General features: G+C 45.2%; 1 protein-coding gene across 3 annotated transcripts; it reads left to right on the top strand.

The window, feature by feature from the left end:
* The first annotated feature begins 585 nt into the window (after window positions 1-585).
* On the top strand, window positions 586-15,641 carry mapk6 (mitogen-activated protein kinase 6). Of its 3 annotated transcripts, none has more exons than XM_070974960.1 (8): window positions 586-788; window positions 4,806-5,703; window positions 5,801-6,118; window positions 11,448-11,592; window positions 11,989-12,153; window positions 12,289-12,484; window positions 12,696-12,813; window positions 13,206-15,641. In XM_070974960.1, the coding sequence occupies exons 2-8, from the start codon at window positions 5,467-5,469 to the stop codon at window positions 14,304-14,306; spliced, it is 2,280 nt and encodes a 759-aa protein (XP_070831061.1). In that variant the 5' UTR covers window positions 586-788; window positions 4,806-5,466; the 3' UTR covers window positions 14,307-15,641. The 3 variants fall into 3 exon arrangements, with proteins under 3 accessions (XP_070831061.1, XP_070831144.1, XP_070830978.1); XM_070975043.1 differs by lacking the exon at window positions 586-788 and adding an exon at window positions 2,231-2,837; XM_070974877.1 differs by lacking the exon at window positions 586-788 and adding an exon at window positions 3,878-3,997.
* The last annotated feature ends 6,729 nt before the right edge of the window (window positions 15,642-22,370 follow it).

Raw genomic sequence — 22,370 nt, forward strand, 5'->3', positions numbered from 1 at the left:
AGCGGTCTGGTTTAAATATCAAACAAATACACATGCACGCATTTCCTTACAGTCCAAACATGCCAGTCTGTCAAGATACCAGCAGCCGAGCAGATCAAGACGGAGGAGGGAGTCCTGCCAGCAGGGCCAGTCTCGCAGGCAGAGAGTGGCAGACGCCATGTGGATGAGAGAGGATGCAGGTTCTCCAGAGGGGCTCTTCTCCGGTATTTGTGGTCACTGATACTGATCATTACAGCAAGCAATAAAACAAAAAGACCCCCCTTCTTATCATGAATAATCAGAAATCACCAAAACTGGATTTGCAAAGGTCACACCCAGAAACAGGAATATATTTCAGCGCAGGCTACAAAGGATAAGTTCTGTTTCTGCTTGGACTGGACCAAAAAACATGAAGAAATACGATTTAGGAGCTGATCTGAAAATAAGAGGGGGGAAAAAAGAGTTGGAAAATAGAGAGACAGAGCAAAGTGGTGGCAGTGGACTCTACTGGTGGTGGGTCTGACACTGACAGGCCATGCCATACACAGAGCAGTCTCCTCCCCTCTCTGGCCTGGCCTATATTAACTGTCCATGGAGCTCCACCTCACAAGCAGAGGCACATGGAGTAGGATAACACACCGCCAAAGCTCTGAGAATACATTCACATACCCACACATGTAAAGGGAGATACTGGACAGCGCTCCACCTGTCGAACTCGCAGGGTTGGATGTACAGTAGAAGTTCACCTGGTTGGACTATTAACTTCTGTACCATGTTGCTCCGGACATCTCAGGAGGTTTTCAGCATCGGTAAGTGGCAAGATTTCATTTTCCACAAAGTGCAAGCAGACATGAATGTAATTTTTTTTAGTGATGTTGAAGATCATTTCTGTTTTTACCTAGAATTTAGCCAAAAAATTCAACAAGGAGAACAGGTGAAGTGTTAAAAAAATGTGATATGTCTTATGTCACAGTGAGCCAGGGGACGTTGATAGTGCCGAGACGCTCTCAGATGCTCCATATAGGTGAAAGTTTAAGTGTGGACAAGTGTGTGAAAGTGTCAGAGTCATACTGCTATCACCAGCAAATGAACATGGGTAAAGAGCGTGTGCGTTGCTGAGGTCCTCACAGGGGATACTCAGCAAATAAAACCCTTGGATTGCAACAGTGTGGTGTTTGTTTTGGGCCACAGAGCGTTACAGCACAGACAGGAATAGATGGCACTTCTATCTCAACTTAATTACATGGCACAATGAGTTGATGTCAACTGTTTGTCTCATGATGTAACAAGGGAGGCCTGCAGCAGAGGCTACCCTGGTGGAGACACATTGTTAGAGACTGGAAAACAAATAACAGAGGAGGAAGACTTCTTTTGATCCGTCTTCCCCAGATTATCTTCTGTAGGGTGAGACACGGTCGTGCAGCATTACCTTCTGCCCTCCATTCATGTACAGCAATAGAGCAAAGTGCACTCATGGGGCAAGCAAGTGTCAATACCTTATCTCTAAAATCTGATGTTCAATCATTAATGTTAGCTTTAATCTTGTGCCCAGTCTTATGAAAGCAGTCCAGAGGCCAGTGAGAGGGAATCATATTCTCAAGAATGTACTCTAATGAAAGCAACTTTTAAGTTGGAGACAGTGCACCCCTCAGGAGGAGGACATTGGGTCAAATCAGGCAACATCCGTGGTACTGAAGTGCCTCAGAGGAGGGAGAGATTGAACTAGCGTGACCTCTGACCTTAGCGCAGAGGAGTGGAATCAAAACGTGGATGAACAAAGTGACGTTTCAGCGTGATTTACTAAAGATTCACTGTAAACCTACAATGAACAAAAATGAAAGTAGTTTCATTCATGTTTCTTTTGAAAAATACTTAAATGCAGTAGCATAGTCTACACTATATTTCAGCAAACCAAAAAAAAATAATTGAAGGCTCTATACTGCACCAATGCCATCTTTTCTCCGTGTCTATAAAATATAGCTGATTATATGAGATACTGTATTATATGACAGCTCATTCATAACCACTAGCATCATAAAATGAGAGTTCATATGAAAGGCTTAGGTCGTGCATCGCTCCCTCGGACTAATAATCCAGACAATGGCCCAAATCGCTCTCGGAGTCTGTCGCATCCCGCTCAGTCCGCATGCAGGTCCTGTTCTCCATCGCAGAGCCCATCCCGGCCTGTGAGAGGCATCTGCATTCTCGGGCACATGGGCTCTCACATGGTCTGCCTGCGGATGCTGATGTAGACTGCTGCGGCTGATGCTGCTGCCTGCCCGCCCATCCGCCCCTCCGTTCATTCACAGCATCAACACTGTAGGAGAGAGAGAACCAGGCGCTGTGGGACGCCGACCGCAGTCTGAAAGACGGATATAAACAGAGAAAAATAGTGCCTTCGTGCTAATCTTGACTTTGTTTTGCTCGGGATGTGTAAGCCTCATGGAGATCAGCTATGAGGGCGGACTTCTAGGAGAGAAACACCCTGCGCATCTCTGTGCCAGATGGACTTTCTTTAAATCCGCAAGCCGCAGTGAGTGAACTGTCCCGGCGGTTTTTCTCACTGACGCGACTAATGCAACTCCCGCGTGCCATAATCTGAAAACAGCATTAATTCCCATCAAAGGGGAAAACAAAGAGGGAAAACAAAACGTGGAGCAATCCGCAAAACAACAGCTTATTCGCAAGGAAGGCACGAAAAACAAACGCATGGATAAAAAAACAGTAGAAAGCCTGTGAGGAGTCTTTTCAGGCAGATAGGTCTGCATTTTCTGGTGGCTAGACTCAGTTTTTGAGGAATTTGAAAAGTGTAATAAACAACAAATAGAAGGAAGAAAACGCTGAGCTCTCTAATTCAGGTAAGATGAAAGTCATAGTCTGCAGCATGTTTGTTGGATGTTTTCATCTCTCCTTGGATAGGCAATAAAATGAGTGTTATTTTCCCCATCCTTTGTCATTGGCCAGATTATTTAATTTACATGTTAGGAGGCAGCAAAAATCCAAGCCGTGACAGCAAAAATCTTATAATAGTCTTTCTTTACATGTTGTTTCTACTGAAAGGCTATTAGATTTTTCCTAATTCGTGACTGTGGTTGAACATTGTTTTGAAGGCTACACATAAAGACGACAGACAGTATTCTTGTTTACTGCGTGCATTACTGCCCTTTGTGCAGCGCTGTTATCGTTTCATCCATAAACCTCTAAATACACAGCTGGATTTTGAAATTGCCGCTGTCACGTGATCTCCAGCTTCCAACACATATTTTGAATGACTCCCGCTGCTTTCAAGTACTGCTCGGAGTCCCAGATCTAATAACGACTGGCTCCGGAGTGCGCTCTGTTCCTGACATAGACTACAATATCTCATATATTACAGTAACAAGACTCTCATTAGTCTGCATTGTACCTGCACAAAGTAGCGTAGTTTGTGGCTTTTGTTTTCTTTCTTTATTTCTTTATTTATTTATTTATTTATTTACATAGAATGAACACTTCAGCCATGATTTGTTGACATATCACGAGGATCAAATCCATGCAAATCATGTATCTTACCATATATTTGTATTACATTTTTAAGAATATTTACAAGAATAACAAAGGCATTACAAGGAGACAGACAAAAAGAAGTACAAACACGAGAATAAGTAAATATAAATATGTGAATCAATTAAAATATATGCATTTAATAATAATAATAATAATAATAATAATAATAATAATAATAATAATAATAATAATAATAATAATAATAATAATCGTTTTTGTAATAGATCTAAAACCCCTGAACATAACCGCAAACTTCCACTTGAGCAGAGTAACCGTGAAGGGTACTTACCATAGTAGGGATGTTTCCGACGGTCAGGGAAGGCAGCCCCGTGACGTCAAATCTGGCTCCCATAACGCTGCCCAGCCTCAATGGCGATTGCAACACATCCGAGGCAGTCGGCAGCGGAGCGCAGTCAAACCTCGTCTAGGTTTGATTGAAGATATAAAGAAACTAATGCGACGAGTAAGGACTGTAAGTAATTTCTTATATGACTATTGTGACAATACCCCATCTTATATAATTTTACTGTAAACTGGCGGCAGTTTTTGCCGTTTAACCGACATCGGCTTTGTGCTGCCGTAGCGCAGCAGAGCTGTTACCACGTAGTCAGAAGCCTCCGCCAACAACGGCTCCTTTGTTCGAGCTATCGGCGGGTTTCGCTCCAGGGTTATGTTTGATATTCACGAAGCAGGCAGCGTATCGGAACCTCTGTCTTTCATGTATAATCTGATTTATGTGTGTGTTACGGGTGGCCATGGCTGTGTGACAAATTAAAACCTAGCGGGTCTGTCAGCAGCGTGTCATCTCGCCGTTTGGCTTCCTTTCGTGGCTCTTTTCCGCCACTCAGACTCAGACGGCGAAGGCCAAAAATAGGCGGTATGAACACGAAGCTAAAACTCAGAATAGCCGCTGTTTTCTGTCCGAAATGTTGGATACGGAAAGCCTACTCGCGGATGCGAATATTAGCTAAATGTGTGTGTTATCTCAAAATTTGATCGATACCCAGAAACCGGACTGGCAGGCACTTAAAGCGGGCGGGGGAGGGCTCGGTTTCCATCATTGACGCCACATTTAAACTAAAGCTGGTGACTGAGACGGTTTGTTGTTTGTCTGCTGCTTGTGTGAAATCCCCATCAAATTTTCCACCGTGTGAACGACGAGACGTGATTGAAATATCCTCGATCGGTGGGTTATTTTGTGGAAATGTCACCTCTTTAAATGACGGACTTGAAACTCTATTTTTCTTACCTTTTTTTGCTCTGTTTTTCTTGTCTTCCAGGTTATACCCAATTAAGATGGAGGATAGTTTTGATTGCGACTGTGGCGAGCTTGAGCCACCTGATCATTGAGGGTGGAAGATTACTTTGAAGACTTAAAGGCCAGACTCATTTCAGTTTTTTAGATCAGGTGACTTGACAGGAAAATTATACAGACCGTTAAATATTAAAAAAAAAGACAAAAAATCCGTGCATTTAGGCACATTTCATATGAAGCTGCTCAGGACCAGTCATACACTGAATGTATCTGCACTGTAAGGATGCAACTACGTGCTTTTATAGTTTAACATAGTCTCAGTGCTTTTTAATTGGCCCCATTCCAGCCCATTCCATCGCAGTCTGTTAACACTAGTCTACCAAGAACTGTTTAATTAAACATATCCACACATCCAGGATTGGAGAAGGAGTTAAATGCTTACATTTTCTCTCCTTATTCAAAATGGAAAGAAAGTTTGACGACACATTCGCGCCCCGCATCTGACAGTGACGGCTAGACAGGGGGGACTGGGTAGCCATCTGTGCAGGGGTCAGTTCGCTCAGCCTCTGAGGCAGTGGGGGGATTGTCCGATAGAGTCCTCTGTCGGTGTTAAAGTTGGACTGGAGACAGGCCAGAGACCAAACAGAGTCAGCCGCAGCTCGGCGTAGACGCCCCAAACAGTCGTCATGGCAGAGAAGTTTGAGTCCCTGATGAACATCCACGGCTTTGACCTGGGCTCTCGCTACATGGACTTGAAGCCGCTCGGCTACGGAGGGAACGGCCTCGTGTTCTCGGCAGTAGACACCGACTGTGACAAGCGTGTTGCTGTGAAGAAAATTATCTTGACCGACCCGCAGAGTGTGAAGCACGCCCTGCGGGAAATCAAGATTATCAGACGCCTCGACCACGACAACATTGTCAAGGTAATTCGCAAGGATTGCGCCCCAAGTAGCAGAGAGAATTTATCTGATTTTGTGGGGTTGAAAGTGAACAGGATGAAATGTGTTTCTGTGTCGGCAGGTGTTTGAGACACTGGGCCCCAACGGGCGCAGGCTAACGGAGGATGTGGTGTCCCTGACAGAGGTCAACTCGGTCTACATTGTGCAGGAGTACATGGAGACAGACCTGTGTCAGCTGCTGGAGAGGGGTCTTCTGTCTGAGGGCCACGCCAGGCTCTTCATGTACCAGCTCCTCAGGGGCCTTAAGTACATCCACTCTGCCAACGTGCTGCACCGCGACCTCAAGCCCGCCAACCTGTTTGTCAACACAGAGGACCTGGTACTGAAGATCGGGGACTTTGGGCTGGCCCGCATCATGGACCCCCACTACTCTCACAAGGTAGGGCTCAGTCTCTTGAGTAGTTGTTGTGGAAAATTTGGAGTATGATTTTAATGAGGTTTTGCGATGAGCAGGTGCTGCAGAGACTTGAGTTCTAAGGTGAGCAATCGTAACAGTTTTGCCCTAAAGATGAGTGGTTTGTTGCTGTGACACGTGAAGTTTAGGTAATTGGCCAGTTATGCACCGCTCCCCAGGGTGACACAGCTTCACAGCAGGAAGTAAACAAGACGGGATGTGGTTCCTTGAGGTAACGCCTGTTTCCCCTGTGAGGCTTTGGAAAACACAACCCTGGGAACGAGCCTTTTTCCATTTTCAAGTGTATACAATTAGAAGTGTAAGCGGGCTGGACTCCAAGCCTAAATATACAAATGAGTGGGTTCGTGATAATGTGGCTCAACAAAGAGGAAGATAATCCACATTCCCAGGTGAAAAAAGAAAAACAGCAAATGTTTGGATGCAGCATGCTCATTGCAGGCGCAGTTCAGCCTTGAGCCTTCGTCAGCTTCTAATGATAATGTCGTGGGCTCGAGGCTACAGCGGATCTGTTATGGACATGCTGCATTAAAATATGTAGGGATTTATTTATATCTGAGAGGGTGTGTTTTCCCCTCTGTTCCATTTGTAGGAGGGCATTACTCCAGTTACGCATTTACGTAAAATCAAGAAAATAGGGCATCAGATAAGGCGGTTTTCTCTGTGTTGCAGGTTTTTTCCGTGCTTCTCGTCAGATGCTGGTGTAATTTGAGCCTGGAAATTAAAAGCCAAATGTTGAACGTACACATTTTAATGCTCTCTATAAACCTGTATTTTGTTTTGCAGAGCAGTGTTATGGTAGCAATAAAGTAGGTTGCTTTTATCTTTAGTATGAGAGGAGTATAGATTACGGGCTAATTGTAACCACGTGGAAGGCCTCTATTGCCCTTGTGTGTTTCTGTCACCTTATAAAGGGATGAGGGAATTCCAGTCGAAGGCCATATGGTGGTGTGTGGTGAGGAAATCTAGGCTGGAAAGTCTCTCTCCCTCTCTTTCTGTGTAGCTGCTGGATCTCCACAGAGCACTGAGGCAGTCAGATGCTAACACGTGTCTCAGATTAGTCATCGGTGGGTCTGAAGTGGGCTCACGTGATGTGATCCCTCTGGCTGGCACTGCCTCATTCATATCCTTTACCCAGCCAGGATCTTGCCACATCATACACCACTCTGAGACAGTCTTACACACTTGTTTACCCGAACTGCTCATTTCTAGCTCACCACCACTACTATGCTTTAGTAGTTCTGCTTTCTCACATGAGTCATATCGACAGCGGAGACAATAGGTCTTTCTGCACGCGGAAGAGGAAAGCAACGGCTCATGTTTGCCTGGAAGAAGTGAGCATTTCTCACTCAGTTCGGTCACTGCAGCCACCCACCCAGTGTTACCGCACTCCTCCCTTGCTACAGGGTTTGCCATGTGGCCTTTTTCCCCTCTACATAAGCAGTTTTTCCTGATGGGAAGCATGCAGGCAAGAGGGTATTGAAAAGCTGCTTGACTGGGGTCAGCTCTCTTGCGTTTGGGTATTGTCCGCTGTAGTACTGCAGCAGACTGCTGCTGCTGCCGAGTTTTTGTCAAGGGTACAAACGCTGTCGTCATTTTGTCAGACTGACTTTTAATAGGCTTTGACCCCGCTCCCCTTTCCAAACGGCGTTGCTGTGTTTTGTTTGTCTCTCCTAAGATAACAGTGGTGTGGTGGGGGGAGGGTGGACACTGATACCCCAACCAGCCACTTTTTCATGGCACCTACAGTCATCTGATTGAGTGTGTGCGCGCACACGTCGGGCGTTTCAGGTCAAAATGAACTCATCACCCTCACACGACTGCGGTGCCCAATGGAGTGTGGAGGCGTCTAAAAAAACAGTTGGTTTCAGTGTTGGCCAGACATTAGGGCAGAATCACTGGGGGCAAATGTGCTTTCACAACCACGCTCTACTTCTAGTAGACTGGGTGAGTCGGAGCAGCTGGGTGGCTGAGTGCATGTTATTTGAATAGCGTTGTTTCTAAATAAAGAAGCGCTCTTCTTCAGTGATCTTCAGTTTCTGGCGCAGTTTCAGCAGTGAGCTATCTAGATTCATGCGTAGCGAAGGCACGATGCATTTGTTTCACCTTTTCCTCCCACATTCCTGCTTTTTTTGCTTTGGTTGGGCTAATTAAAAACATAACTCCTCATGATTCCTTTCAGGCTTTTCTGAATCCAGCATGGCTTTGTTTTTAAGCGTGCTGTATAACGCTTACCAAGTGCCCCTTTGCTGTCCCTCCATTGTTATGAGAAAGCAAGTTGTTTCTGCCCGTGTGAACCTAAAGACCGGCCCTCATGGTGGCCCTGGATCAAGAATGACAAGAATTCACGTGCACTCGTCCAACATCTCCAACCCGGATTCCCCTCCTTTTCCCTGCCAGCTCTTTGTCTCATTGTGGGAGCCTTGCTCAGGGCCTTGTTGGAAGCTGATGTAAAGCCTGTGTTCATTTCCAGTTGCAGCTCACCCTTTTAACAAGACAAAGAAGGAACACTGTGAATATAAGACCCAACCATTTTTGTTTGGCTGTGCTTAAGCAAGCTGTTTTTGGTTTTAAGCGACACTAGCTGAGGCTGTAAACTACCCCAGGATAGTGGAATGCATTTAACATGTGCCTTAACTCAATAATGTCACATCTGCTCAGTGTGGCAACACTTGATCTTTAGCAGTGAAATCCAGTGTAGTTTTCAGGTCACATCATCTTAATAACAAGTAATTTACTCGATAGAGAGGTAGAGTAGAAGTGCAAGGGAAAGTTGATGGTCTGTTTGCATTGTACTCTAAGTCAAAGCAGTTGCATGTAGTCTAAGATAATCTATGAAAACCCTGGCATGTAGGATCTTGTGTCTGCTTGTGGCTCACTATAAAGCTGAGTAAAGTTTGATGTTGTAGAGATAATAACCCGTAAGTTTCCAGGAATGTTACAAGAAGAGGGCGGGGATGAAGGGTTCACAGAGGTCCTGTCTCCCCGCACAAGCACAGCTCTGCTCCAAACCACAACTGCAAGAACACACACACACACACACACACACACACACACACACACACACACACACACACACACACACACGCACACACACACACACACACACACACACACACACACACACACATCTGACCCAATTATTCAGCCAGCAGCAGCCCTGTCTGGCACCAGATTTCACAGGATCTAACAAGAAAAATGCTGGGGAGTCAACTTAAGGCTTAATGATTTTCAGGGAGGTGGTTTCGCTTACTTTTCCAGAGCCTAAAAAGATCTGCAGTCTCTTGCAGCTAATAGTAGTTTAATCATAGTCTTCAAGGAGCAAAAGTAGCAGAAATTATGGTGATCAGCTATAAACCAAGTTGAAATAGATTGTTTATCCATTAATGCCGTTCATATATCTAATGTGTTGTGAGACTGCAGTGAAGCTCCACTCACTCTGCATGAGACTGAAACACATTCAGTGGTAGCGAGGAAGTGTATGATTTCAGTCACTGGCTCGTGTGAGGCAGCATCAGCCACCTTTTACTGACATCTGGTTGGACTTGCTAAAGGTCGCTGTGACTAACAGCAGTCAGACCCACTGAGGAGCCTGTTATGAGTCATTAAATGTCAGGCCGGTCTGATCTAGTTCAGGTGGTTAAATTATTCTGCCAGAGGTGCCAGAGGTACTGCTGGTGCTTCGATGGCCATGCGTCCACCTTTGTGACGATTGCCTCACTTAGATCAGTTAAAGCAAAGAGGCGAGGTGAAATGATCACCTCGTGTCCTCAGCTTGTAGGCAATCTCTAATCTGCTCCCTTTAGTTCAGAGTCCATCAGACACAGAGCTGTCCTTGCGCAATGACCCGACACTCTTCGGAGCTAGCCTAATCTACATCTCTGTAGCAGTGCTCTGCTAAAACTGGTAGCGTTTATATCACCACATTTAAATAGGTCAGATGATTTCCTGGCTGTTTCTGAGTGAGTGCTGGACAACCTTGCCCATTTCAGGCAGTAGGTGTGACCTGTCAATATGTATTGTTACCTTGTATTTCCCCTTAGCTTCTTTACAAGCTTCCCGGTGAAAGCCCCTGCCAGACCGGTTACCTGCAAGGAGTTCTAACCAAAATTTTTTAAAATCATGTCGTGATAATGGCAACACTCAGGCTTGTTGACGCCATATCGTTCCACACATCAGCAACAAGCCAAAATAAATATGTAACATTGCTGCTGGTTACGCGGTGGAGGACCTGGTTCCAAAAAGGGCGGTGCAGAGGTGGTTTGGTTACAAAGGATCTGATGTACAACAAGTCACAGTAACATGTCAAGACAGTAGCACCCAGTAGAGGACGAGGGGATCCAAAAATCCCACAAGAGCTCAGCAGCAGTTCACCAAAACACCCTGAAATATCGTGATATTACTTTAGGTCGTGTTGCCGGCCTCTGAGTCTACAGTGTGTCATTTATAGGCCTATCAAAACAAGAGCACGCAGAGAGCAGTGATACCCTCCAGGATAGAGTGACATTAAGGATATGTGGCCAACTTAGGGCAGAAACAGGAGCCTGGCTCAGTGGCGCGCCGACCATTTTGGTCTCGCAACAAACTACCACTGCATGTGGGGGAGTGGGAGGGCAGCGAGGGTGTTGGTTTACCACCTCCCCTCCCCCAATGTCCCAGTGTATACACACACACAGGCACAGGTCAGTTTCCTTTTTGTTCAGTGTCCTCCTGCCCCTGTTAGTAGTCGGGCCCTGCGTGAGAGCAGAGTGCAGATTGGTGTCATTGGTGTGTCACTGGTGAGTGGAGTGTGTGGCAGCAGGGGATTATCCTGCTCTCTCAGACTGCTGACAGGGCCCGCACGTGTCTGATCTCCCCCCTTTCATCTGTCTTTTCTCTCTGGGTTCTTTGTCTCCGGGCTGTGTTGCGTACGTGACCAGCACAGAGTAGGTCCACCAAGGAGACGGCGCAGGGTTGGGAAGTTTAGCACGGACCAGCAGGCAGGGTTGGCTGTCGGACAGCAGTGTTAGAGGCACATGAAGTCAAGTTAATCACATTTGTCTGTTACTGAGTGAAGAAGCGGATTTTAGGGCCTCTTATCTGAATGAACCAAACATGAGGACGCAGCAGTCCATAATAATATAATGATAAACTTGATTTGTACGGCACCTTTCATACAGGAATTGCAGCTCAATGTGCTTTACAAGAACAAGTGTAGTATTTGGAAAAATATGTTTGTGAGTCATAGTTTCCTACACTTTTTTTAAAGTCTTTTTTTTCCAGATTCCCACTAAATATGTCCTGTCTCCTAACACAGGGCCATCTCTCTGAAGGCCTGGTCACCAAATGGTACAGATCTCCTCGCCTGCTGCTCTCTCCAAACAACTACACCAAAGCCATCGACATGTGGGCTGCTGGCTGCATTTTCGCTGAGATGCTCACGGGGAAAACCCTCTTTGCTGGTAAATGTTGACTCTCATATGTGTGACTAACTCATATGCAAACACACCAGCAAGCAGCCTTTGAAGCCTGTCAGGTGACTGATGAGGTAAATGTGGAGCACAGGTCCAGTGAGATATATTGATCCTGCCAGTCAACATGTTTTTGTTCAGAACAGACAGAGTGGGTCAGCTTTTACTGTCCTTATTGCTCTACTTTCCAAATCCAGCTAGAGCAGGGAGAGACTAAGTGTTCTTGTTGAAACTGCCTTGAGCTGAACACAAGGCAAATAACGTCTCTGTTCTCATGATCTGCCGGCTTCAGTCTCGCTCAAAACAAACTCGCTCAGTCAGGCAGAGGCTGGATGTTGTGTAACTCTCCTAAGAAAGCGCCTGATGTTCGCTCGCCCCGTCTTTCAGGAGCCCATGAACTGGAGCAGATGCAGCTGATCCTGGAGTCCATCCCCGTGCTGCGAGAGGAAGACCGTCAAGAGCTCCACAGCGTCATCCCCGTCTTCATCCGCAACGACATGTCCAAGCCTCACACGCCATTGGCCAAGCTGCTTCCTGACGTCAGTCCCCAGGGTCAGTACTACTTGTGTGTTTACTCAGAAGCACTCGCATGTACACAGACCAAAGGTGGGAGGTCAGGGTCGTATCTCTCATGCGTCACACAGCATGTTTCCTACTTGATAATGTCATTGTCCTCCGTCTCTGCAGCCCTGGATTTCCTGGAGAAGATCCTGACCTTTAACCCCATGGATCGTCTGACTGCAGAGGAGGCTCTGGCCCACCCCTACATGGCTGACTACTCCTTCCCCCTAGACGAGCCTGTCTCTCTGCACCCCTTCCACATCGAGGATGAAGTAGATGATATCCTCCTCATGGACCAGAGCCACAGCCACACCTGGGACAGGTATGCTCGCTCACTTATTCCCTCTCAAACACCATATTTGTCCTCGTTTGAGCTCAGTTTCAGTGGACAATCTTTAACTTTGCTCTCTTATAACTAAGCAGTAAAAATGTGGATATATAGCTCACCTGGCCATGGTTTTCTGATTTGGCTTAGAGTCACGTTCTGCCTCTGTGTCGGTGTTCTTACGTCTCTGTCTCTCATACTCTATCAGGTATCACGAGAGCCAGTTGTCAGAGGCTGACTGGCACTTGCACAGCACCCACGACCCAGACGAAGTTCAGGTTGACCCGAGGGCCCTCTCTGATGTAACGGACGAGGAGGAGGTCCAGGTGTGTTTTGAAGTCTTTTAAACAATACTCCTTCACAAAACAAAGCACGTTTTCCGGCTGAATTTCACACCTCCACACCCCACTCCACCCCCACAGTGCTGTGTGAGTGCGATGGGTTCAGTTACTCATTTCTGATCTAAAAATACATTTTGAATGTTGACGGATGAGAGCTGTGTGAAAATGTGCTTCCTAAATGGGAGGATGCATAGTTCAAGTATTGAATTGCTTTAAAAATATTGCGTAGCAAATAGAAAATAGCTTTCAGTGTTGTAAACTAAAGCTGAAACAAGAAATTTCAGTGTATAGGGATAATGCCTCTTGCTCCTCACAGACTTAAGTTTACATTTTGATGAGATTTCAAAGGCTAAATGGCGGCTGTTGTCTGTTTCCAGGTGGATCCTCGCAAATATGCTGATGGAGATCGGGAGAAGTTCCTGGATGAGCCGTCCTTTGACTACTCCACTCTGTTCCTGCCAGAGCGATCCTGGCAGGACGACGACCACCACGAGAACAAGTACTGTGACTTGCAGTGTAGCCACACCTGTAACTACAAGGCGGTGTCACCCTCCTACCTGGACAACCTCATCTGGAGGGACAGTGAAGTCAACCACTACTACGAGCCCAAGCTCATCATCGACCTCTCCAACTGGAAGGAGCAGCAGAGCAAGGAGAAGGCCGACCGCAAGGCCAAGAGCAAGTGCGAGAAGAACGGGCTGGTGAAGGCACAGATCGCGCTGAAGGAGGCAGAGAAGACCCAGAGTCCGGTGGAGAAGGACCGAGAGCAGGAGAAACACCAGACAGAGAAGCCTCAAAGCCAGCAGAACCAAGGCTTTGACTTCGACTCCTTCATCGCCAGCACCATCAAACTGAGCCTGCAGCCGGAGCCCTGTCAGGAGGTGGCCCTGCTCAACGAGGTGGGCCTCCTGAACGAGCTCAACTCCTCCGTCTCCCAGCTGGAGGCTCCCCGCTCAGGCTCCATGTCCAAGTCCATAAGTCAGGAGAAGGAGGAGAAGTGCCTGGTAAACCTCGCCCAGCTGGGCGGAGGAGGGCTGGGGGTCGTCGGCGGCGACGGCGGCGCCTGGCCCGCTCAGCCCTGGGAGAGCTTCGGCTCCGGGGAGCGAGTCGAGGAGAACGGCTGCTTGATAGACGAAGCGTGCTGGGACATTCGCAAAGAGGACCACCTCCAGAAGGAGAGCACTTACACCAGCTACCTGGACCGCCTGTTCAGTCGGAAGGAGGAGGGGGTCGGAGAGACTGTGGCCGGCTCGGAGACGGAGCCCTCGGAGGTGAGAGAGCTGGACGAGACCTTCCTCGGCAGGAACACAGAGATTGTGCTCAACGTGCAGCTGGACTCTCTGGCCCTGCCCGGCTTTGACGGCGCCGATGACTTGCCTCTAAAATCCATCCAGGCGTCCCTCACCCCCTGCGCTGTCAGATGCTCGCCACAAATCGCCCACAAAACGTACAGCAGCATCTTCAAGCATCTTAATTAAAGAAATATATATCCTCCCTCACAGTGCAGAATCTAGGCAGTTTTGTTTTTATGTTTTTTTTTTTTAATAATATGGTATATTATTGTACTTGAATCATTTCATACCTTTTTTTATTATGGTTACTTTTAATTAGTTTTTTTTTTTAAGAGTTGAGAAGGGTGATTTATTATATTCAAGGAGTTTTGGTCATCACTCTGAGCCTTGATCACCAGGCCTTCATGGGTTAATGTCTACGCCCTCATTGCTTAACTGGCACGCCACTCGCACACTTAAGTACTGTAGACGAACAGAGAGCGGGGGAGAATCGGTTAAAAGAAAGTCGGATGGTCGGAGAGGAGTTCTGATCGAAGAGGTGAGGTTCGGCTGTTCGGTGTGACAGAAGGAAGGATGGTGGACCTAACATTGCTGTAGGCGTTTAAAGTGCTTTCAAACACCCTGTCCTGGGATGGGATACAACAGAAAAAATGGGATGGGATGTCCTTTTTTTAAAAAAATATTTTTCTTTTATGACTTTTTTCCCCCCTCCGAAGAAAGCTTCCCTAATAACCCTTTCATACTGTAAATCTGACACATGATGCCAGCAGCAACCATTATCGTAGGCGTTAATGTAAATGTGTTATCTACCTCAAGGTAACAGCCGCGAGAGACACTCGAAGCCGCACTAGTGCTTTACACACATGACCATCCTCATACCATGAAATGAAGTGGTCGCGTAGATGAAATCTGTCTCACTTTTGCATTTAACATAGTGAGGTGTTTCAGTAATCATTATTTATTTCTAGCAGATGTGCGATATTTATTTTATCAAAATGTGTTATTTCAATGTGATTCTTGAAGATCGGGGAGTTGGACAGACTTCCGTTTTCATTTCGGCACTATATGGGCGTGTAAGTGTTCCTTTTGTTTCACGGTAGGATGCAAATTCATCTGTTCTAAAAGAAGTCGAGGCTTTCCATTTTCCACCAATATTGTCCATATGGATATCATTCTTTTTGTTCTTTTTTTTTATTTATAGGTGCGTTCTGTCTTTAGTGGAAAAAAAACTGCTTTCTGGTTTAAAGAGGCGCCTAAAAGTCTTAATTTTTTATCTAAATGTAATGTAAAAAATTGCGTGCATGGAGGCAAGAGAAAGGTACATTAAAGTAAAGTCAATGGTGAGTATAATGTACATCAGTTTTAATTGTACGTTTTTTGTTAAATTTCTATGTACTTTTTCCAGGCAAGCATGATGAATTAGGTTAAGGTGTAGCATGTAGAACACTTATGGACTTTTTTTTGGTAATCATTGGTTCCCCTGTTCTACAAAATATCTCAAAATAAAATTACTGGCAAAGAGTTGGTCCTGCGTCTGTCCTTTCTTTTTCGGGGGATGACTCTGACCTCACACACTGAGTTAAACAGTGTTTTTATAACTTGAAGTTTGTTTGACCGCACAGCCACAAGATCCCTGTCGGTGGAGGAGAACTGCTGACTGCGGCGCCGCCACCTCTAGACTCACACTTTTAATGTTTAAGTAGGCAGACTAAATTACACTGAGTGCTGGGGACACACGCTTTGAATCATCAGCTAAATGTAGCTCTGACTCAGGCCTCCATATATCAGCGCTGCTGGCTTGGTACACAGGTTCCCACCTGCCTTTGCACGTAAAACAAGCAGGATTACACGTGTACACTCGTCTTTTCGGCTGCAACATTTAGCTTGTTCTGCAATACTGACATTTCCCTGTCAAGGAAATGGGTGTAGAAACGCAGTATGTCACCATTTCATGTTCCCTCACAGGCAGCTTTAATGTACAGATTTCCTAACTTCTCTAAAAGTAGAAAAGGGACAGGACCCGACGAGGCGATCGCATCAGGAAAGTAATGGATTCCTGCAGGCTGTGCCGACATTGTCAACGTGACGCTGAATTTTGGGATGAGTCACAGTACAGTGTCGCGTTTTTTACAATTTAGTGTCTAATTTACTTAAAAGCATATACCCTCGAGGTCTCCTGTGATACATAATCCCTAAATATTGACACAGTCTGATATTTTGGAGATGAAATCTCGTGAAATAGTCTGCTTCTTATTATACTTAATATACTTGTATACTTAAAAATACCCAATAACAAGTAAAAGGTGCTGCATTAAAGGCATACTTGTCTTGAGTATAAAAGTACTCATTTAGAGCATTTTAAGAAGTATTATTATTGATGCGTCGACGTGCGAGCAGCATTAATGTAGCTGTTCAGAGTGGGGCCAATCTCATGGTGGGTACTTTCATCTACATAATGTCTAATTTTATGACTGCATGTTTTGTATTTAAAGTACAAGTACCAGAGAAACTCCAGTACAGTGCTGGAGTCAATGTACCAACCTCTTAAAAAGTAAATGTTTTGCCACATGAGCCAAACTGGTTGAGAGCTGGTTTATGATGCGCATGATTCTCTGTCCAGACCAGAGGTCCATTCAAACAGCTCTAACCTTACAGGAAGTGAAACGCTGCGGTACAAAGGTTGGTTGTCTGGCTCTAATCAGCTGCAGCTGGACGCAGTGTTTTTTCACCACTGCTACCTCCTGCTGGGGAAAATTAGGCCAGCTATGTGTTGTTATCCTGCTCTTTTGGTAACAGTGCAGTACAACCCTCAGCTGCAGTGACTAAACCCGCTTTGTGCCAAGGGGTAGAGCAAAACGGCTGTCTAAAGACTAAATGTAGGTCAAAATCAAATTGGGCTATTTTCACAGTTTTGGCTCCGACCGCCTCACAGGTCCCGGTCCACTGATTTAAATGTCTGCCTCTCTGCTCTGGCGTCAACGCTCGCATCAACACCACGCAGGCTTCCTCCTCACCTCCCCGTTGTGAGACAAACATCCTCCATCCTCCCTCAGCTTCGTACCTCATCTGCAACTTCAGCATTGAGCTTTTCCTACTGTCTTGCACCTACATTACATTCACCACTTTTTCATACTTCCTCCTCATCCTTCACCCTCTGAGGTCTCCCCTGAGATCCCGGGCCTGTCAGGTGTTGTCAGGTTAAAAATAAAACCCAGGAACGCCAGGATAAGCAGCTCAACTCAACCCCTCCCCATCAGCTGACAGTAGCTTAACGCATCACCTACTAATTCAAGGTCGCAAATGCAATTCTCTTTCCTGGAAGGCCAATTAAAACTCAGTGTTGGAGCTTTCAACAAAGACCAGGAACTCTTTAAGCTTCCACAGGACATCTTCCAGTGGAAAGCACTGAAATAACTTGTATAGATGTGACAACCTGCTTGGAATAGGTCTCGAGTACATGTGGAGACAAAGCACAAGCCTCCAATAGTTATCTGCTCCAACTTGAGGCTGCTCATTATGGCTCCTCAGTGTCAGAATGTGTGTCCATATTCAGCCTGGAGTTGTGCACAGTGCTGGATCCTAAAGTTAGAACACAAAGTGCCTTTATAAATAGACATCAGCTCTCGGGGACCTGCGCTTTGAATGCTTCAACCACTGCCAAAGTTGCACAGCGTCCTGACAGCTGACACCAGATCAGTGTATCATTTTATACGGCTTCTTAGCAACGTACGGTTTTGACGTCAGAGTAATAAATTCAGCGTTCTCTAGAGAATCCTCACAGGAGTGCAAACACAACAGGCTGCTGTTTTCATCCCGCACATTCACAAAATGAAGCCTGCAATGACCTTTAGCCCAGCCTGAGAGGGAACGCGAGAGTGCTCTGCAGCTTTGGGGAAGCTCGGAACGGCGATGATCGATACTGTTATGATAAAATTGATCAAAGGACAAAGTGAGAATAATGTGAGGGGGACGCATGTAGTGCCGATTCTGCAGAGGATCATCACATGAATCTGCAGCTCCCTTTGTCTTTATGGAGCTTTAAAGGTCCAGTGTGTAGCGTTTAGGAGGATCTATGTTGAGAAATGGAGTATAATATTCATTGGTTATACACTGGCTTTGAGGATCACCTTTATCACCGTTTGCAGCCAACATACAGTGAGTTGAGGGGTCTTCAATTGGTGCTGCTAGATACCACTAAACACACACTCACATCCCAACATGTTCACTGAAGGAGTTTGTGTTTGCAGTATTTGATTCCCCCTCTCCGCACTGGCTGTGAAGAGCCTTCCTAATGCAATTTCAGTGTAAGAAATCGGGGAAAGGAAACGTCTGGGGAAACACAAAAAGGGGAACACTGTTATTTTGGAAGATGCCCACTTGATTTGGCTAATTCAGACTTCTGAAGCCTCACATTAGCTTTAGCCAAACATCATTTTTGCAGTCAGGACTGGATTTTGTTCCCCGTTCTTACATTGAAATCACATTAGGAGGAGATGCTTTGCAGCCAGCAGGGACAGCAGGAATGAGTACAGAGGGATGAAGTCGAGAAAAGATATTATTTTAAAGCCGTAAGTAACTCTGGAAGTGTGACCAGCTTGAAAGAAATGCATTAGTCCTCAGTTAGATGTAAGTACTCTGGAGCTGATTTGATAAACAACGGTGGCTAACACGGGCAATTTGTGCCCTCATTCAAAGGAAATCATCCTAAAAGCTTATTAATATTCATAATGTCCCTTTCACACAATGTTCCCCCCGCTCGCAGAGCAGCAGCAGCTGTTCAGCACATTTATGCAGAGACGTGCAATTCAGCTGAAGAGTTTCCATCATGAAAGATTTCTGCTTTGCAAACAAATGGAAACCCGCAAACACGGTGTGCTTCTTCTCTTGTTCAATCAAAATGTTGTACTGTGCCTATAACTTATTATGTCAAGTCACATACTGTGAATTGATTTGCTTCCCCCCCACCACGCACACAAGCTCGAAGGACACACGAGACTCTCCTCAGGAGGAATCATCTGACGTGTGTTAGACAGATTTTAGAGCATGTCAATTGATCTCATCCATGATCAATTACACAGCCCGGAGAAACGATTCTGCTCTGTTTGTGTAGTTCGCTGTCTGCTCTCTCTTCGGGCTGCTGCTACTTTGGGATATTTCAGAATCTGAACATTGAATTGCAAAGTTTTGGATTGGTAATTTTCGTGGTTTGAGTCTGTTCTTAGATTGTTTTTAGGATAAAATCCTCACTATTATTAACTGAAAATGTTATCCAAGAGTTCTATTATCTGTTTGTTTCATTCTGAGTCTGTTGCACATTTTGTTTGTAACTCATAAAATCTCTTCCTCTGCAACATAATGTCTTGTATTATTGTTCTTCATGTAAGCAGCATCAATACTGAGTGACATACATTTAATTGAATTGTTGCCATGGAGGCTTTCAGGGTTCTGTACTTACATTTCAGACAGATAAACGTGTCTGGGATCACTGTTCTGCAACCAGGAAATGGTCTCAGGTCTACAGGTGTTTGTGAGGATAACTCATAAGTCTACAGACAGACTTATGAGTTATCCTCACAAGAAGGAAGCCCGCTCATATTCCCACCACCGCAACATTTCCAAGTTACCCTTTTTCAAGACGAAGGTGTTTCCACTTTCACTCTTAAAATGCAGATATATCAGTTTCGGACAGAGGCACAGACGCACAGCTGATGCAGATATATCAAACTATTCTACAGCCGGTGGCGCACAGCTCTCACAGGTAGCATTATGTATTTTTCCACAGACCTTCAGGGAGACGCCACAGCTGCGATTAGAACTGCAGGTTCACACGTATCTAACAGTCACACTGGCGTATTTTGCTTGTTTATTCATATTTATTTATACAGCTCATGAATTAGTGAACATCCTGGCACCAGAGCACAGCAGCGAAGAGGTGAAGACAATTTGTTCCTCATAACAGATCAAGTGTGTGTGGGTATAAATAATCCTGCAGTACCACAGTGCAGGGAAGCGAACAGCATCAGCACTTATGGGTGCTCTGCAAAACTCAGTAATTCAATGTTCTTGCTGAGTCTTCGAAATGAAATTTGAATTTATGGAGGACGCAAATAGCTGCTTGTGTGCTTAATGCATATAATGAGAAGTTGCGGGGAGAATTCCCCCAGTCAGTATGTAGCCAAGGTAAGACCGAGCGGGACAAGATGTCATTACAAGAAGTCCCTGTGGTGTGTGTGTGTGTGTGTGTGTGTGTGTGTGTGTGTGTGTGTGTGTGTGTGTGTGTGTGTGTGTGTGTGTGTGTGTGTGTGTGTGATTAGTCAGACAAACTTGTGACTTTTCACAGGTTATTAGCAGAGGAAATGAAGACACGTCAGCAATGATGTTTCACTTCTCCTGACACTTCATCAGATTTGCTCTCAGGGAGTAAAACATGCAAATAACATTTACCGAGTCAGTTTCATTTTTGAGTGTCTCCATTTTATGCTACCTTGTTCCTCTTTTTCATAGTGTTGCTGATGCTATCTTAATGGCGACACGACCACAGTTTTCTTTTCTGTGCAGAAAAGCACTCCAAAGTCTATTCTGAGTTAGTCCCATCAAGTGAGTGTCCTCCAAAGTCTTTTCAGGCAGAAATGTCCTCTGTGTTTCCTCTGAAAGCACTCCATGAAAAGGCATAACTTCATCTGTCTTCAAGCAGTTCTCGCTGTGAGGTATTCAGAGCTCTTAAACTTGAGAAGAAATCAAGATTAAACTGCTCCTGAATGCGCGATTGCTGCATGAAATAATGTGTTTTTTCCACACGCAGAGCGAGACAGCAATCTTATTCCACTTTACTTTCCCTCACATACACAGAAGACTAAAGCGTCTTCTGAAGGCTACACTTCAATGCACGAGCTTTAGTGAGCTTTGCAGAGGTCCACAAGTGTGGAATCAGACAGATAACACCGTAAAAACATTATTATCTGTGCGTCTTTCAAAAAGAGCTTACGGCAGCGTTTAACACTAAAATATATTAAACCCTAAACCGCTGGAGACTTCGAAACTAGTTACTCTACTTAAAATCCTTTGACTGCTCTGTTATTTCCTCTTACCATGTGTCTCTATTTAATGCATCTTACCTGTTTAATCAGTGTTTAGACTGATGGAATGAACATCCTGGGACCTGTAAGTAGTAAAGGATTTAGTTTAGGTTTAAGTTTAGGGTCTTTGGTTAGTCTTAGGTGTTTTGTAGGCTGTAAATGTTGCAAATGTAAATGTTTAGTTAACATTTTTTAATCTTATTTACTTAGCGTCTGGGCCATTATTCTCAAGCTTCAGATAGCTTATCAGGGTGTCCGATTCCACATATCTGCATTATGTCTTACATGATTGTACTTGTCTTTTAACCGTTTTGTGAATAAACTGACCTAAAAAAAAAAAAGGAGTAAAGCATCCAGCAGAGAAGCCTGTCAAAAACCCCCTAGAGCTCCGAACGTTTCATCACTGAACGTTCTTGTGTTTGTCCATTTGCTTTCCAGAGAACAGAAGCAATTGACAGAAAAACAACCAGCGTGGGGCTTCTGCGTTTTCTGACTCATCAACAAGTAGTTTCACCAACGGAGCATCGAAAGCAAAAACAGCTCAGGTGCTGAAATAGTGTTTTCAGGAGATAATTTGAGTGGTGCTGTATTGCAAACCATCGCCTACATACATATCACTTGAGACTCCTCCGTGCAATAACATCAACACCTTTGTATTTTCTTATTCATTGTGTGGGTGACATGAACTGGCCACTTCACAGCAAGCACATCCTGTAACGGTGGAGACTGGGTGATGTTTTCTGAGGGTGAGCGAAGAGGTTTTATGCTTTGAGGAGCATAAAGCTCAAAGGGCGCACTGACGGACTGAAGATGTCCTTTGATATTAATGAACTGACATATTTTGAGCTTGAAAGTGGGTTTGATTTATGCAAGAGAGCTTCCAGCGCCCTCGAGGTAATTGTGTGATTCTTCCACCCCCGATGACAGAAGGCAGGGTATTGTCACGACGCCTCGGTGCTGCAGCACACGCAGCAGATTCCCTGTGGAAAAAGCACTTAAAGGCTGCTACGGAGACGTGCTCAGTCCTGTCTGTGCATGACTGTGGCTTCAAATTGCTGTTTTCCTTGCAGGTGTGTGACACTTTTTTTTTTTTTTTTTAAACCAAACAACATTATCTATATTATTAGAGGCACCTGCTGTCTACCTTGTGTGTAAATACTTTCTTTTAGAGGTC

The sequence above is a fragment of the Chaetodon trifascialis genome, chromosome 1 (genome assembly GCF_039877785.1).
Source record: "Chaetodon trifascialis isolate fChaTrf1 chromosome 1, fChaTrf1.hap1, whole genome shotgun sequence".
Classification (NCBI taxonomy): Eukaryota; Metazoa; Chordata; class Actinopteri; order Chaetodontiformes; family Chaetodontidae; genus Chaetodon; species Chaetodon trifascialis.

What these genes read in the sequence shown, in the direction of transcription:
- mapk6 (XM_070974960.1), top strand. Translation starts at nt 5,467, where the DNA reads ATGGCAGAGAAGTTTGAGTCCCTGATGAACATCCACGGCTTTGACCTG. An exon ending in TCCTGACGTCAGTCCCCAGG is followed by an intron (nt 12,154 to 12,288) that starts GTCAGTACTACT and finishes CCGTCTCTGCAG; the next exon opens with CCCTGGATTTCCTGGAGAAG. An exon ending in CACAGCCACACCTGGGACAG is followed by an intron (nt 12,485 to 12,695) that starts GTATGCTCGCTC and finishes ATACTCTATCAG; the next exon opens with GTATCACGAGAGCCAGTTGT.